Source organism: Salvia hispanica, chromosome 4 (assembly GCF_023119035.1).
Source record: "Salvia hispanica cultivar TCC Black 2014 chromosome 4, UniMelb_Shisp_WGS_1.0, whole genome shotgun sequence".
Lineage (NCBI taxonomy): Eukaryota > Viridiplantae > Streptophyta > Magnoliopsida > Lamiales > Lamiaceae > Salvia > Salvia hispanica.
The window spans coordinates 28785394-28803123 of record NC_062968.1 but is presented as its reverse complement, the minus strand read 5'-3'; the positions used below and the strand labels follow the sequence as shown (position 1 = coordinate 28803123).

The 17730-nt window shown below is 34.5% G+C and overlaps 2 protein-coding genes and 2 long non-coding RNA genes across 5 annotated transcripts; 2 read left to right on the top strand and 2 right to left on the bottom strand.

Moving 5' to 3' along the window:
* The first annotated feature begins 972 nt into the window (after positions 1 to 972).
* On the top strand, positions 973 to 1721 carry LOC125221526. The gene is made up of 3 exons (XR_007176376.1): positions 973 to 1103; positions 1368 to 1417; positions 1671 to 1721. It is a non-coding gene; the product is annotated as an uncharacterized LOC125221526 (long non-coding RNA).
* Positions 1722 to 4228: 2507 nt separating this feature from the next.
* On the bottom strand, positions 4229 to 7687 carry LOC125223884. Its single transcript, XR_007176797.1, has 4 exons — positions 7538 to 7687; positions 7318 to 7459; positions 5471 to 6712; positions 4229 to 4619 (listed from the first exon to the last, which is right to left on the bottom strand). It is a non-coding gene; the product is annotated as an uncharacterized LOC125223884 (long non-coding RNA).
* A 438-nt stretch (positions 7688 to 8125) lies between these two features.
* On the top strand, positions 8126 to 12846 carry LOC125222382 (casein kinase II subunit alpha-2-like). Its single transcript, XM_048124947.1, has 10 exons — positions 8126 to 8332; positions 8885 to 9014; positions 9600 to 9794; positions 10879 to 11036; positions 11290 to 11380; positions 11461 to 11526; positions 11890 to 11972; positions 12125 to 12188; positions 12295 to 12363; positions 12587 to 12846. The coding sequence occupies exons 1-10, from the start codon at positions 8247 to 8249 to the stop codon at positions 12650 to 12652; spliced, it is 1008 nt and encodes a 335-aa protein (XP_047980904.1). The 5' UTR covers positions 8126 to 8246; the 3' UTR covers positions 12653 to 12846.
* Positions 12847 to 12929: 83 nt separating this feature from the next.
* Positions 12930 to 14478, bottom strand: LOC125222383 (uncharacterized protein At2g23090-like). Of its 2 annotated transcripts, none has more exons than XM_048124948.1 (3): positions 14296 to 14478; positions 14104 to 14169; positions 12930 to 13247 (listed from the first exon to the last, which is right to left on the bottom strand). In XM_048124948.1, exons 1-3 carry the CDS (start codon positions 14462 to 14464, stop codon positions 13111 to 13113), a joined length of 372 nt encoding a protein of 123 aa, XP_047980905.1. In that variant the 5' UTR covers positions 14465 to 14478; the 3' UTR covers positions 12930 to 13110. The 2 variants fall into 2 exon arrangements, with proteins under 2 accessions (XP_047980905.1, XP_047980907.1); XM_048124950.1 differs by having other exon boundaries at positions 14129 to 14169; positions 14296 to 14465.
* Positions 14479 to 17730: the final 3252 nt, after the last annotated feature.

The window sequence follows — 17730 nt, the reverse complement described above, 5'->3', positions numbered from 1 at the left end:
ATACCAACTTTGAGTTCTAATTAATCTACACGCTTTATGCAAGTACGAAGTTATTAATTCTATTATAATTACTAATTATGATAATATGGGTAAACTTAAACAAATGCAAAGCCATAAGATTTTGTTAAGAAATAATTAACATCCAAACCCAGCATGAAAGCAACTTTTGAATGGTAGAACTATTGAAAACTGAGACCTAAACCTTATTTTAATGGGCAGATATTAGTTCACCAATCTATATCTAAAATATGGTAAATAAATAAAATAAAAAGAGAGGAAAATTTGAAAAAATAAAATTCTTTCTTTAAAAATTTCTCTATATGGATAAGGTCAAGTTATGGATAAACAACTTGCATTTAATAGTTAGTAGTAATATATATATTACTCCCCCGTATGTGAAATTTTGTCCAATTTTGTCATTTCGGTCCGTCTATGAAATGTTATTATAAAAACAGTATATAAATGTGGGACCTACATTTGCCTAATTTTTTTCATTCGTTTTTCTTCTCATTTCTTAAAACCCGTGTCAAGTCATATTTGGACAACATTTCGTTGACGGATAGAGTACCATTAATTCAAAATCCGATACACGTGTATTTTATTGTTTCGGTAACTATAATTACCTGGTATGATAATGTGATTTTGTAACAAGTTTTACCTAATACATTACTCAAATATATAATAAATAGTGTTTGTGCCAGTTTTTCAATTCCAATCCTTTTAAATAACGACTTATTTGGACTTAAATTAAATCATTTTAATAATTATAGATCTATACAGTATATAAAAAGGGAGTTTTTGGAGATTTTGAATAATCATTTTATGCTGAGGGATGTAAATGCAATTAATATAAAATTAAAAAATTAATTTTAATAAATATATAATCATACTTAGTTTGTTTTGTGGAGATTAGTTTCCCACGTTTCATGTATAGGTGAGTGAGTGGGGGGTTAGCATGATCCCATAGAAACACCTACTTCCGGTGCCTAATTAATTCCTCCCTACTTTTGCGACATGATGCATTGGATGGTTTCGCAGTTGGCAAGTCAATCGAAGCCGACCTAGCCAACCGGAAATTTTGTGAAAATCGAAGACTGATTGCTGTAAGTTAATCAAAAGCATTGATGCGTTTCATTAAATCAAAGCCAATAATCACTAAATTTGCTTGTTGAGTTTTATCTAATTTGGTAATTAGAGTAGTATACAATAACTACTCTTACTAAATTTATATTTGATTTTGGTGAAATTAACAGTATTTGTTTTGGATTTGCTTCTTATTGATGTTTTTTTGGTTACGTTCATGGAATCATTTATGCTATATATATTCTCACCCAGTAGACATATTCACCTTTCTCTCCCATTCCCAGGTAAATAAACTCACCCAGTAGACATATTCACCTCTCTCTCCCATTCCCAGGTAAATAAATACTTTTATTCTCTATTTGTCACTTTGATTGATGTTAATTTGTAGTCACTAAAGCTTTATCTTCTTGATTTGGATGGCTAGGGAAGCCTCCACAAAATCATGTGGTGTGAATTGTTCGATTGTGTACTTTCATGGGTCTCATGCATCTTATGCTTTGCTCTACGGATGATCCGTTTAATACATATTGATTATTGATTTTGTGCATTGTAGACTGATTTTGTTCTTTATTTTGTTGTTGTTTTAGGTAAGACAGACGACATTACCTACGAATTCTGTTGAAAAGTGACGAATTGTGAATTGAAGGTTTTAATTTATAATGATGAGATTGATTTTAATTTTAAAGTTAATGTAGTGTACAAAGAATTTTTAAAAATGATGAGTAATTTTCCATTGTACATTTAATTCTTTATATTGATAGATTTTTATCTTCCTACTCAATGATTTATTATTTAAACATTATATCATGTGATTTGTTTCAAGTTTATTATGCTTCAATGTTGATTTGTATAGATTTTTTATTCTCATATGAATAAAATTAATTTATTTAATTAATTTAAAATTGAAAATTAATGTTTTAAAAATATATTTATCTGTGCATAGCACATGCGTGATACTAGTAAAATTAATACGACTCTATGCCACCGGACTTCAATTAAACTATATTATGAGAATCCTTATTTCAAAACCTAAATATTTTCCCATAATTCATACTCCCTCCGTCCCAAGATAAGTGACTTGTATTCCTTTTTGGGGTGTCCCACTATAAGTGATTTATTTCTATTTTTAGCAAAAAGTCATTTCTCTTACTTTATTTTCCACCAACTTTATTCTCTCTTCTCTTCTCTACTTTTCCCTCTCTCATACTTTACTCTCTCCACTTTAACTTATTTAAATACCATTCCTTAAATCCCGTGCCCAAAAGAAGTAGGTCACTTATCTTGGGACGGAGGGAATACTACAAACTTATTATATTAGCAAAATAAAATATGAAAATGAAATTTAATTAATAGAATATTAATGATATCAAGCATGGCATGGAACGGCCACCATTGATCTATAAAGCTATCGCATCTCCACCGTCGATAGATTCTGTGGATTCTGCTGCAAGAAAATTATAGTTTAACTTGCTCCTCAACTTTAATTCTTTAAGTCCTTTTATTTCCAATACTCGATCAATGAAACAAGTGATAAAGATATTATCTGTCTTGAAATATAATTATATTGATCGTAGGAAAAGTTCTTGATTAGGACTGGTTACTGCGCTAATTACTTTGCAATCAAAAGTTGAAATTAGAATATAATTAGTCTTTGAATAAATTTCAACCTCAATTAATGCTTTTTTTTTTGGGCAAAAGACAAAGTTCCGAATTTAAATGCATGGTGAATATTGTTTTTGCATGTACATATAGAATTTAAATGGTGGATGCATCCACTCATGTTTAAAATGAAATTCAAATTCGAAAATAGCCACCATGATTTATTAAAATTAATAATCACAATTAGAGTGGATGCACCATCCATGTTTTTACACAATTAAGTAAAGCCATAATAAAGCCTGTTATTTACAAAAAGAAAATGAAGAAGCTCAGTTGTCAAAGGGAAAAAAACATGAAAAGATATGAGATATTGATTAAGATCAGGTATTTACTTTTAATCAAAAAGAGCAAATTCCACATGCACAAAGAGTGACAAAGCCATCATTTGCAAGCTAAGTCTCAAAAGCAAAATGAGTGAGTCCTCTTTTAGTGTGTGCGCTTCTATGGCCTATCCCTATTCTTCCCATTGCTTTGTTACGGACCCACACTTTCTCCATTGTAGGTTGAGGGTATACAAGTCATTCTCTTCAATGCACAAATTATGTTCTAACGCATACACAAATTCAACGATAAATAATGGGATACGGAAGAGTGAACGACATTCAGCGCGTACACAGGGTGCGACAAATAATCACATAGCGTGGAGTTATAGTCATAGCAGTGCGATAAAATAGGCTGTGCAATATGAATATTGGATAATGGGATGTGTAAGAGTGAGGAATAAATTATGAAGTATGAATGTTGGATAATGGCTTAGTGGATAATGAAAATTTGGAGTGCAAACTGTATGAACAGAGATGGTATTTAATTTGTCCCCATTTAGACTAGTGATGTAGCATGTGTAAATTTGACATGATTATTTATTTTCTTCTCTAGGAACAGAATCTCTTGATTCATTATTGTTGGCTGTATAGATGCCCTAATTGGTAAAAATGAGGTTGAAGTTGAAAGCATGTTCACTCTCATGGAAAGCTGTCAGCTCAAAAGAGGATTCCCATTTCACCTTCTGTCTGTTTCAGTGGTTGTTACGGTTAACTCTATCACATAATAATGAGCAAAGAGAATACTTCTAGGTCACTCCTCCGAGGCAAAACGTTTTAACAACTAAGCTACATTTCATCATTTCCACAATGTTTAACGAACAACACCTACACATAGCATCATCGCAAAACTATACGAGGCAGTGAAGGGGTAATAGGCCCTTCAACCTTAAGGCATGGTGGCCAATGACTAAAGTGATGGAATATGAAGAGAGATTCAATGGAAAATGGTCCAATTTGTTCTCTTTTCTAGAAACTTATCCTTCACTTTCAATGTCTAGGGACAAAGAATAGAAGGAATTGTAGGGACACACATGAATTCCTATCACAATCACAACCAGAACTACTTTATTAATGAGGACAGAGAAAGATATTTCTACAGACACATATATACACACACTGATTAAGTGCAATATGGTTGTTTAAGGGATAAATGCAAACACTGATTAAGGTTGTAACAATACACATATCTGACACAAATGTTACATTGAGAAAATATGCAAAGGAAACACCAGAGAGAATATCTTCTTGAAACTACATAGTTATTAGTACATCATTTCTCAGTGGAAGTGGTATTATTAGCAATGAGGAGAAAGTGTTAGCCGCCGTGTTGTGGTTTACCAGGAGCAGGTGGGATATAGGGCATTAGAGGAGTACCGTGCTGGATGGGTCCGTGTCTTATTGAAGCCTTCGAGTTTGGGACTGGATCAATGGGCCGGTAATCCTCCAGACTGAAACGATCTTCATCTTCGTCTGGTGTAGGAGGATGCCTATTCTCCTTAAGCTTCCTGCTTTTCAGTACCAATGCCATAGCATTGCTCCCTCTTGAAACCATACCTTGAATCATGATAAGATCAAAAATATGTTGAGGAAAATCATATGGATTAGGGCAAACATCAAGCAATAGCGAGGTGAAAATTCATCTTCAATACTAGATTAACTTGATGTGCTTTATCTATATGTGCATTATATACGTCTCTAAAAGAAAATAAATATATATTCTAGCAAAAAGATCAAATTTTTCACATAAAAAACCGTCAAGAAGAGCTTCTGTGGTCAATGAAGACCATAAATTTATGATATCAAAAGCATAAATTTCATTATTTTGAGGGGTAGATAAAGATTGATGGGATTGAGGAATTTTAAGTAATTGTTAATATACAGTAAAATTGAAATCCATATTTCAAAAATCCTTCCAAAATGTTACCTCAAAGCTCTAAATTTTAAACTCCAGCTATCAGATTCCATCAAAAATAATTCTGCAAACATAAATTATGTCTCGAATTCTATTTTTTTTTATGCTGTGTTTACTTTCAATGATTAACAATGATAACTGACTAAGAAAATGATTTTACCAATAAGATTAATAATTAGATATTCGATTCAAATAATTAATTGATTGCAATATCTGTTATCAAAATTAAACCATGCACCCAATCATTTTTTAAACAAAACTTTGCATTTACATGATCACCAAATTGCATATATTTTATCCAAAACGTTGCATGCAGAGACAATCAAATTTCCCAACAATCAAAAAGCATCACTAATCCGGATTATAACTTTAAATTCATTAATTCCCTTATCCAACAAAGCAAGTACTTTATTATCTATAGATTTTGGTAGATTAATTTTTTAATGCAAAAAAAATTATATAAAAAAAGAAAAAAATATCAGACAAAAGTTACCTGGATTTGAGCTCAATTTTTCTCCACAAGAAAATCCATGGTAAACAAAAGCAGCTGTCCCAATCAACAAGAGCAAACACAAGAATCCAAAACCTCTCATTTCAAAAACAGAAAAAAAAAAGTTTTCTCGACACGAAAATGCCAAAAAAAGGAGAAATTGCAGAAATTACAGAGAAAGAAACAAAGAAGCAGCCCCGACTTATATAACAAACTCAACCCATTTACAAATTTCTCTCGATTTCTTCTTCGATTCAGTCGACCGCGAAATCCGTAGAGATAAGGAGAAACAGCCCATACCCTAAAATTAATGAATACAGCAACAAAAATTGGGAGCGAAATAGCAATCGTGATAAATGATCATGTGAGCTTTCGCTGTCTATGGGATTTAATTTTCCTCAATTTTGCTGCACAAATTTGCAGAGGTGTAAATGTGTGAGGTGAAGGAATTCAATGCAAGATTGGTGTTTTGATAAAATACAACATGGCTATTTATTTCAACCACATTAAATCATGTTTAAAAATTATCTTTATCTTGGAGGATGTTGGGCTTGCATGTGGACTTGGCATTTTGCCATAGAGTAGAATTGAGGCAAATTTAATAAAATTGAAGAAGAATGAAGATAAAAACATAAAGAAACAAGGTTATTATGTAATCATCATATAGGAAGATAGAGTGAATTTGTAAAGCCTTTTAAAGGTCAGACAAAAATAATTTCAGATGCTGAAAACTAAGAATAATAAAAGAAACCAAGAGAAGGTAATTGCAGCATCCCAAGAATGGGAAAGGGTTTTTTGATTCCAACAAACATACAGTTGGAGAGCCACCATAACATCATACATTAGCCATCTCCAGTATCCCTTCTACATAAAGAAAAAACCCAAAAAGAGAAACCTATGTTTGAGTGTAGGGAGAAACATCATAGGACATTTACATGAAGATATTCACAAATTCTCCAATGAACAAGAGAAAATAGGATACCGAGTACTGTATAAGACAGCAAAATGGTATGATCTTCACAGCTCACACACACTGCATATGCATGTTGTTCAAAAGTCCAAAGCAGGAGCAGGTTAATTAAGATCAGCGGCAAAGCAAGGAGGAGCACTGCGCCCACTGGAACCTCCACGAACGCCCTTTTCTGCTTCTGGCGAGGTCTGCCTCGTTCCTCTTCAGCAAGTCCCATAAGATATGGACATCCTCGTACTCACATGTCCTCACGTCTTTGTGAAGTTTAATGAGCCCTGAAAGATGCCAAAACGACGCTAGGTATTTAGAAATAGCTTATATCTAGTGCAATCAATATACAAAGCTAATGTAACCACATTACACAGAATGAGAGAAAAATGGCATCTTTGATTTTACAAGAAGCAAAATTTGAAAGAACTAATTATGTCACAATTGTGCAATCTGTTTATGATAATAACTATGCTAATTTCACTCCTCTTGCCTTACTCCACCTTCCTCTACTTTAGGCATCAATTCACTGTTGGGAGTTCCATGCCATAGTTAAAAAGTGATGATACAGAGTTAAGCTCAATGAAGTTGAAGTGATGATACAGAGTTACTCTATTTGACAATAACTAACAACTCCATCATTCATCTATTCTTCATTTTAACATTTTTTATTTTTCTCTCACTTTTTAATCAAATTGGCTCCTCCTTAAATCAATTTACACCTACAAGCTACAACTAAACATATTTGAACTATTAATATTCTACATGCTCAATTTTGAAATAAATAAGAAAATAGGAGTAAAGGGAAGAACTTGGGGGAATTCCTAAATCAGAGAAGATTAAACCCTCGATAGCAACAGAATTTCATGAAAATTGAAAATTGGAAACAAACCTGTTTTACGAAATCCAAACCTTCTGGAGACTCTGCCCCAAACTTTCCGCATCGGAATCACCATTTTCTCCCACCAAATCACCTCCGTCATGACCATCTCAGTCTCAGATCAAATCAAACACACTCCACTCCACAAAAACCCCTGAAAAGTATTCAAAAATTATAATCAAACTAACCGAAACAACATCGCAATCTCAACCAACCTCACGCACAAACAAACCTCTGCGTGTGTGTACGGAAATTGGCCCCTCTCTGAATGAGAGGAGAGATGGAGCCTGGAGGATTGAATAAATGGTGATTGATAGCAGCCTGAATTGGTTTCCCGTTAGATTTCATTCATATAACTGCAATGGGGGACGCGTGTCAGTGTGTGAGTGGTGGGGGCAGATATTTCCCGCACCTAGTGTCCACGTGGAGGCCAGAGGTTGGGAAGCGTCGATATCGTTTGTGGACCTGTGTTAGTTTAAGGCCGCCCATTGCCGTCACTGCCATCGTGCTTTCAATTTCATAATTCTATAATATATTTATGGTTCTCATAATTTTATTTTTTATATATAGCGGTATTAAAGAAGAGCTTTTTTAATTGGTCATGTAGTTGACAAATTTGACATGTTTATCCCTACAGAAAGAGAGATACTTATGTCATCACCATTTTTTTATTTTTTAGTAATTGTTATTATTCGTCAATTTTATTTTTGTACATTTTAGTTTAATTTTTCAATGAATATTTGATTAGTGGCAAAGAGAAACCGCCCAAGGCCCAAAATAGTTATTTCTTCGCAAGCCCAAGATGAAGCCCTGTTTTCGAATTCTGACGCACCATTGTTGTCCGTACAATCAACCCAGAATAAAAAAGAAAAAGAAAAAGAAAAACTAAAACTACTATCAGCTGCAAAAACGAAATCTCCACCGGAGAATCCAAGCTTGTGATGTCGCAAGCTAGAGTGTACACTGACGTGAACGTTCATCGGCCTCGCCAATACTGGGATTATGAGTCTCTCGCCGTTCAATGGGGGTATTTCATTGCCGCTCTTCTATTTTTTGCCCAATTTTTGTGCAACTTTTCTACTACTATTATTTATGAGTTATAATTCATAGTTGATACATAAATTTATGATTGAAAGTTAAATGTTGAGTTAATTTTAGTTGGAGGTGTTTGTGAATGATTTGATTGAGATGTATGGTTTTGTATGCACATAATCATACATCTCGTTTTTTTCATTCATACTTGCCTTAGATTGATTGAGCATATGAATAAGGTTTTTTGGTCACATAAGTTACTAATTCCGGCTGGAGTTGATTAGAATGTTGCCGGGCAGTTAAAAATTGGACATATGTAGTAGCAACAGAGTGTTTGTTTTGGTCTCTTTCGAGCTTTAGCTGCTGTAAACTACTAGTAGTTGTTTTAGCTTGTTATAGGCCGGATATAAGGAGGTTAATACGTTAAGCACAACTCGTTCGTGTTGTTTTTGCTGTGTTTTATGATAATATCCTTTTGTATTTAAGTGTTGCTTTTAGATGTTTTTTGTTGTTTCGGTTACATGATTGTGCTTTCTGGTTTATTTAGAGATCAAGATGATTATGAAGTTGTTCGAAAAGTGGGGAGGGGAAAATATAGTGAGGTCTTCGAAGGTATAAATGTGGCAAATAATGAAAGGTGCGTCATCAAAATTCTCAAACCAGTCAAGAAGAAGAAGGTAATTTTGTATTTTTTTTGTCGGGTGCCGGTAAAGGGAAGAATGTTGATGGAATTTTTAGTTAGGTGCCTACTTAGGTTTCAGTATTATGCATAAACTCTCTACAGTGGTCATATATCTGCATCATGTTATCTCTTTTAATGTATTTTATACATGTCCTGTTATAGCTTTATTGAGAACTACATGGAGATCTTCTTTGAAATTTATTAATTACATTAGTTTGGGTCCTCCAAGACGGATAGTTCCTTTTGCCTTATGCTATATAAAACATTTGTTGCAAGGATTATTTTTTGGAACTTCATTTAGTTTAACTTTGGGGCTGAAAGAACTAAGAAGTTCAAATATCAGTATGCAACTTCTTTGTAGACAAAATTCTTTAAATTTGATGATACACTCTCTACTCTGTTGGCTTCTTTTTAAGTTAGATCTGATCAAAGTAGTAAATTTTAAATTCAATCTCTATATAATTCTTTCCACATATCGGAATATAAGAAGTATCGGGGATATGCAATAGCACATCCTTATTGCTTATTTGCCTACAATTGTAGTGAATGTTGATTGGTAACTCTTTTTCAAATGATGCAGATAAAGAGGGAGATTAAGATACTTCAAAACCTTTGTGGAGGTCCAAATATTGTGAAGCTTCTAGATATAGTTAGAGATCAGCATTCAAAGACGCCTAGCTTGGTGTTTGAATTTGTGAACAACAATGACTTTAGAACCTTGTACCCAACATTGACTGATTATGATATACGCTACTACATTTACGAGCTTCTGAAGGTCTCTTTTCTATCTTATTAATATTTCCTATACATGGAATTTTGTTATTTTGTACAGTATCTCTTTTTTCTTGTTAGGTTTTGTTTTATTATTCATTTATTTGTCAATGATCATTTTATGCAGCTTATAGCTGGGTTGTTGTGAATCAATGTATTGTTCCTGAATAGGAATTGCTTTGAGAATCTGAGATATTGGAGTATTGCCTCACTGCTGTGTGATTATGGAAGTATGCATTATTGTTTCCTCTTGAGAAGATTTCATCTCTCAATTATAAGTTATTTTATATTCTAATAACTATTAGGTTGGTCCTGCCAGGGTATTTCATGTTTGAACGTTTTGTAAGTATCACGTGATTATGCAAAAGCTCCCGCTTCATGATCATAGATGAATATGCAGTACCTTAGTTTTTTGTTTTTCTTTCCCCTCTAATATATGTAAGACGCATCTATTTGCTTTTAGTTATGTGCTGTTTTATTCTATTGGAAAATTGAGTCACAATTTTGCATCGATGATGAAATTCCAGGGTTTGGGAACTTGATCTGCTATACAAATCTACTTAGTTACAGCATTGGCTTATAGCGTTCTATACAGGCATATCCAGTTGCACTGTAGAATGGCAAGGCTATTTATGACCTGCAATATTTTAGTCCCTTATCTCCTCTTATAACTTGCAACTTGTTAATATATGCTTATTGTAGATGACTTAGCATTTAACTCACTTTTCAGCAAGGGTCACATAATCTACTTCCAGGATGACTGCAATACCAAAAGCACAAGCACTAGTTCTTGCACTGAATTCATTTTATACTTATTAAATGATAGCTTTTATTTTATTGAACTTGGATTCTATTTCGTGTATTTATTGTATCTTTTGAGCTTTTGTATGCAACTCTGATGGTGTTTGGGTTAATCTTCAGCAGCTACCATCATACCATGTTGATTTGTGCTAATCTTATGGTTGATCGGGTGGTTATACATTCTGGATGACAATTGTTATATCAAGTTTATTTTTTCACCTGGGTAGGTAGATATTCTGGTAGTTGGTGGCCTGGTTTAAGAGATTATTTTGTATCCAAATATGCAGGCTCTCGATTATTGCCATTCACAAGGGATAATGCATAGAGACGTGAAGCCTCATAATGTGATGATTGATCATGAGTTGCGGAAACTTCGGCTGATAGATTGGGGGCTTGCTGAATTCTATCACCCTGGCAAAGAATACAATGTCAGAGTGGCTTCAAGGTCTTCAATTTAAATTTTTTAAGTTTTAGTCCTTTTAAATTTGGGTTGGGACCAGGGGAGCTGTAATGTTGAAAAAGGTCATGGCCATGCCAACATCCTTAGCAATCCCACATGAGCTGCTTTTTCTTCTGAGTTTTTCCTGAAGTTTGGCTGATCCAGAAAATAATGTATTTAATCCTCTCATGTTGCTCCGAAAGCCTGTGTTGAATTGTGTTACTAACTTGTGGCATTTTGTCTTTGGAATTATCCTCAGATATTTTAAAGGGCCTGAACTACTTGTGGACTTGCAAGACTATGACTACTCTCTAGACATGTGGAGTCTTGGTTGTATGTTTGCTGGGATGGTAAGAATTAGTTTTTGTTTACTTGATCTGTATTTGCTATAGTTACAGTTGCTGGACAATAATATTCTTCCAACTTGCAGATTTTTCGTAAAGAACCATTCTTTTATGGTCATGATAACCAAGATCAGCTTGTCAAAATTGCCAAGGTACATTTACTTTCTAGATTTTCCATCATCCTGGATAGTTATTTTCAAAAAGAGTTGATTGCTTACCGGGCAAATTGCATTACTTGCTTTGAAGTAAACATATATGATTTATCTTCTTTTATTGCTCTTTTAACGCATGGCATGGCATTATGTGTTACATTGGTTGGTGATTGAGGACTACACGGTAACAATTTAAACTTTTTGATCACGAGGTTCTAGAATTAGAGGGTTTTGTACCATTATCGGTCTGATGCATTCATTCTAGGGCTGTTTATGCTGTAAATATGTCAAACTTGATAATTGAAGATTATTTTCTCTTGGTAATAAAGGTATGCTTTTTTTTATTAACTTTTGACTTCACAGGTCCTTGGTACAGATGAGCTGAATGCATATTTAGACCATTACCATCTTGAGCTGGATCCTCAACTTGATGCTCTTGTTGGAAGGTAGTTAAAAGCATATTTTTTCTCTTGTTGATTATGCTGAATGCAGTTATCTTCTCTGTATGGTTCAATGAGTTGATACATGCAACCAATTAATATGCACACTGGCTTGAGTTAAGATAATTTATTGTTGTCGACTTGTCGTTTTTCCACAGGCACACTAGGAAGCCCTGGTCGAGGTTTGTTAATTCAGACAATCAACATCTCATCTCACCAGAGGTTATTTAGTCTTTGAAAACTTAAGAAGATTTTCTTTCTATTTCTCTTGTAAGTTGTAAGACTAACATTTCTGTTGATTTCTTTGGTTTCACAACGCGTTGAGCAGGCTATAGATTTTCTGGATAAGCTTCTCCTCTATGATCATCAAAGTAGACTTACAGCCAAGGAAGCAATGGTAAGTATATGGCTTCTGTCTTCTATTTCTGTTACTTTCCTCTTCCAAAATTCTAAAATATTCTAATTAGTGCGGTTGTCATAATAAAAGAGAAATTTTGATGATGTTTTTTTGGCTCCATGTCTTTGTTTCCCAGAGGCTGCATCACATTTTTTGATGATGTTTTTTTGGCTCTTCTGCAATTAGCACTGTTGTAAAACACTCTTGTCACTCTCTGTTACAGGCTCATCCATACTTCAACCAAGTGCGGGCTGCTGAAACTAGCAGGACGCGGATGCAGTTGCAGTAGCTCGAATTCTCACATTCTCCGGTTTCATATAATCGTTTCTAATATGGCACCGAAGGGTCAGGCTGAAATCCAGTTTCATGCCTTCATTCCAAAATTTTCCAACATTATCAAAAGATTGTACAATATAAATCTCTACTTAATTGTTACACCAACTTTGTGGATTTTAGTTTATAAAATCAGTGCATGTTTTATTATTTACTGATCCATCTTCTCAAATTTCGATATATAGAAAACTGCCCAAATCTTTAGATGTTATGGGAAATTTTGGAAAAGTATCAAACATCAACTGTCAACAGTTGTGATATAAAAGGACAGAGGAGGGATATAGAGTGAGAAAATATGACCTTGTTTCAGATTTTCAAGACACTAAACAATCAAAAGTTTAGGATATTATCTCAGCAACAAAACTGAAACAGCTTCAAAACATTGACAGACTTGAGATATAGTTGAAACCCATTTCACCGGTAGCTTCTCGTCACTTCTTCAGGTGGGGGAAACAAGTATAGGCATCGGCCTTCGGATGCTTTGCCTCTGCGTGTTCTCTGCATTTCACCTCCGAAGTAGTGCAGATGAAAGTTTGCATACAAACCTTGCACTGCAATTTAGGACCAGCAACAATGAGGTTAATACATGAACCGGCACGAAAATGGTCAACGCTATTCTGGATTTTAAAAAAATGCACGAGACTAGCGACATTATCAAACCACACTGTTTAGAACCTACAGTAATGGATCATGTTAAGTTCATCCAAATATGCACCTACTTTCCCAGCCACTACTCGACGAGACAAGTTGAAACAACTAAGAAATGTAGTCCGTCAAGAGATTCATTTCCCGAGCTTCAGTAAAATAGACCATTAGATGAGAGAAGTTGATACTTCACAAGACAAATGAGCTTGGCCGTCTATCTACAATATCAAGATCCAAGATAAATTGTGGGTTGGACTTGGAGCAGCGTTGCAGCACAAAACACATAGTCCATCTTCTGAACCAAAACTAAAACTTAGAAAGGCTCTAATCGGATTCGGATTCGGATTCGGATCAAATCAGAACCAATTTGCTCTAGCATTTTAATGGGCACTTATCAAACTCAAGATTTATCATATATTCATATGTAATCAGAAATCAGAAAATATTTATGCAAAACATACTATTCAGACATATATCATGAAAACTAATTAACTCTGGACAAAAAAAATAGAAGTAAAATAGAGAAAAAGATCAGGGTGTCACATTTCATATTGAATCAATAGCACTAATCAGGAGCCATAACACTCAGCAGTAATTTTTCAGTTCACCAAAAATTCACAAAAACCAACAATAGGAAACCACATAAAAATCAGACAAGACATTATTCGGCACATAAAAACCCGGAAATGCAAGCAAAATAAACAAGATATCACAATAACTCAGATTAATCAGCAATAAACATAGTAAGAATAAGATTTATACAAAAAACAATAATAATAAAAAAAACCGGGATGGTCAGAGCCTTCTTGTTAGTTTCGAGCTGACTTCCTGCACAGAATCCGATCAATTATATAAAAATAATAAAAAAAATTAAAAAAAGGAAAAATAGATCAGCTTCCGATCCCTACCATGAAAATCGAAACACTAATAAAAGTGTACAGAAATGTGAGGTACCTTTCTGGCCTTTGAGCTTCTCCATATTTCTCTCTCTAGCCATCTTTGCCTTCTGGCCATTGCCGCCACCCATGGCTTCTACCTCCTTCCTCTCTCTGCCTCTCTCCCTCTTTTTTCTTTTTCTTTTTCTTTTAGGAAATTTAAAACATTTATTCTTCCTATTTATCATAGCTCATTTTTCTCTTGCGCATAATTTTATTAGTAGTAATTGAAATAGAATCTTAAAAAAAATACTCGTAGCCTCTTTTCAACTTTCTATAATAGAAATTCACGCCTTATTTCGAAAGTCGATGGAATTTAATCTCAAGTCTTGAATCAAATTTGTATTTTGGTCATATATTTAAAATTATTTTTGGCATTTACTCTAGATTCTAATGAATACGATTAATAGATAACATGAAGATATGTGTTCCTCCTTGATAATGCTTTCTTTCTTATAAGTATTTGTGTGTTGTTTTCTTAACTATTTGGAACTTCTTATATATTTAAAAAGGCATTAATCGTAGCATTCGGTATAGTTGCTGCATCATACATCGGTTTTACACATTGCTTATATTGCTACAAATCAATGTATGAACTATGAAGCAAAACAAGTACTTACTTAGTAGGAGTATTTGATTTTGGGACACTAATTTCTGGATTCAAATACTACTTATTACATAAATTATTATTTTTCAGAAAGTATACTCATAAGTCATAACTATATTATTTAGCAAATTCAAATTTTATGGGCTGGAATACCCTCCATCACCGCCACCGCCACCGCCATGAGCAGCAGCATTTTCAGGCATTACGGAAGCGGAAAACCTTGCCGCCATAGCAGCTCCGGTACCGCCGTAATTACGAGACAGGATCACAACAATAAAAACAGCCCACCAAGAAACTACATCACGCCTTTCCATGACTGCCAAAAAAACAGAGAAGAAGGATGTTGTAGTGGTAAATGGCGGCGCATTCCCATTATACATATATATAGAATCATGGCGATTGAGTTGTAGGTGTGGAGCATGCTTCATCACTTTGGTACTAAACGCATTCCGCACACAAATGCTGATTTTTATAATTATAAACACTCATTTACTCCACTAATTCTTTTATTTACCTAGGATTTATTATTTTAAAATAATCTCTAACCTATATTCATATAGTATTAATTTTATAATAAAATATGAGTGAAATGAGTTAGTAGAAGTGTAGTTTACTTATTATTTATGATAAAAAAAAAAGTGAAAGTGAACAATTAATGGGGGATAACCAAAAAAAGCAAAAGTTGACAATTAATAGGGAGTAAAGGCCAAAACTGGTCCTGAACATATGCCCATTTTTTTATTTTGGTCCTAAACTTTATCTTTTGAATTTTTTGGTCCTGTACACTTGAAATCGGATCACAATTGGTCCTCCGTTAACAATTCCGTTAATATTTAACGATCAATGATTTTAATCACAATTTTGATCAACCTAAGCAATTTTTAATGGAATTACCAACTCCTAATCATAATCTTAATTATTTTAAGGATATATGGAGACGTTTAATCATAACCCTCTCTAAAAGTAGTACTCCCTCTGTCCCAAGGTATTAGACCAACTTTTCTTTTTGGGGTGTCCCAACATATTAGACTCATTTCCTTTTTTAGCAAAAAACATCTATCTTATTTTATTCTCCATCTACTTTTTTCTCTCTTCTCTCTCCTACTTTTTCCCTCTCTCATACTTTACTCTCTCCACTTTAACTATTTAAATATCAATTCCTTAAATCATGTGCCAAAAAAAAGTGAGTCTAATACTCCGGGACGGAGGGAGTATATACTCCACATTAATATATTTGTGCTTGCCGGAGATGTCTAATGCGGTGAGGTTGCAGGCCTCGAATCCAGTCGCGCTTCGCTCTAGCTCCCGCGGAAATGGCGGCATTGTTTCCCCTCCTACCCGGCTGAGTCTCCGGCTTCCCGCTCCCCGCCGCGCTTCTTTCACTCCTCTCCGTCGAGTATGCTACGTCGGAGCCCTCCGCCGCCTCGCAGCTCACTGCCGCCGTCGGATCTCCGCCTCAGTTGACCCTCTCTCACCGCCACATTCAATTCCTCAGTCTCACCGCCTGCGCCGCACTCTCCATTTCTATCTCTCTCTACCTGAATTTGATAAATTTGGGGAAAATCTACGTACCCAGCTTGTGATTGATTCATTGCATTTTGGTTGGAGATTGCTGGCTGCGTTGTTCAGCTAACCTATTGAACTGATTGATGAATATCTCCACATTTTGAAAAATTAGGGTTCTTCGCTTCCTTTGTTTGATGTGTATTTTCTTTAGTTATACAAATTTAGGAATGATTAAATAATTAAAAATTGCTTAAGTTGGTTAAAATTGTGTTTAAAATCGCTGCCTGTTAAATATTAACGGAATTGTTAACGGAGGACCAATTGTGATCCGATTTCAAATGTACGGGACCAAAAACTTCAAAAGATAAAGTATAGGACCAAAGTCATAAAATGAGCATATGTTCAGTACTAATTTTGGCCTATACTCATTAATAGGGGTACATAAAATATGAATAAAATAGATTCGAGTAGCAATTTTCGGTTACATCAGTGTTTATATATTATAACAATAGATTATATTAAAATAGTTAATTAATATATTTAAGAATCATAATGTTAGTCTCGAGTTATAGTTGAATTGACAAAAGGTGAAATTTCAAGCTCAACCCATCATCCAAAATAATTTTTGGCCTGTTCCGAACAAACAAAAATACAAAATATTCCATTCAATTTTCACATAGATTAAGAATGCATTTAATGTTAAGAAAAAGTTTTAAGTGTAAATATTCTATTTTATGCCCTTATGTATTACTCCCCATTTTATTTTCTTTAGTTACATTTATGGACATCCCACAAATGGAACAATAGTTATTGGGGACAGATTTAGACGGGTTCGAGGACAACCGGCCCTATCGCCAGCTCACAAGAGTCGAAAACTCCATTGAATTCGGTATTTGGAGCTCCTGCTAACCCCAGTGTGGCTGTTTGCCAAAACCCGAAAGAACTGACCTATTTCCGACCATCGTCTGCTTTCCTACTACCAGCGACGACCGCCACACACAAAATTATATTCTATGAATACATACAAATTTGCATGACTTGAGATCTTGCAAGAATTCCACTCAGGAGAATCTTATCACAAAAGCACAAAAGTGAGGGCACTATCCTAATCTTTTCCCCTGTTATATGCCAATAATTCACTTAAAACACACAAGCACCATGATTTTGCTATTCATGTAACATAACATCGTGCCACAATTCCCAAAAGAAAAAATGAATGCCTATCAAACTAAGAGGCTGACAGCCCCTCTCCCACAAACAGCCTATCAAACTAAGAGGCTGACAGCCCCTCTCCCACAAACAGTCCAATCACATCTCCCATAAAATGTTTGCAAATTCTTG

Coding starts and splice junctions, on each gene's coding strand:
- LOC125222382 (XM_048124947.1), top strand. CDS start 8,247: ATGTCGCAAGCTAGAGTGTACACTGACGTGAACGTTCATCGGCCTCGC. Junction 8,333..8,884: donor TCTCTCGCCGTTCAATGGGG/GTATTTCATTGC, acceptor TGGTTTATTTAG/AGATCAAGATGATTATGAAG. Junction 11,381..11,460: donor GTTGTATGTTTGCTGGGATG/GTAAGAATTAGT, acceptor TCCAACTTGCAG/ATTTTTCGTAAAGAACCATT.
- LOC125222383 (XM_048124948.1), bottom strand. CDS start 14,464: ATGATAAATAGGAAGAATAAATGTTTTAAATTTCCTAAAAGAAAAAGA. Junction 14,170..14,295: donor GAAGCTCAAAGGCCAGAAAG/GTACCTCACATT, acceptor GATTCTGTGCAG/GAAGTCAGCTCGAAACTAAC. Junction 13,248..14,103: donor TTTTATTATTATTGTTTTTT/GTATAAATCTTA, acceptor CCTAAATTGCAG/TGCAAGGTTTGTATGCAAAC.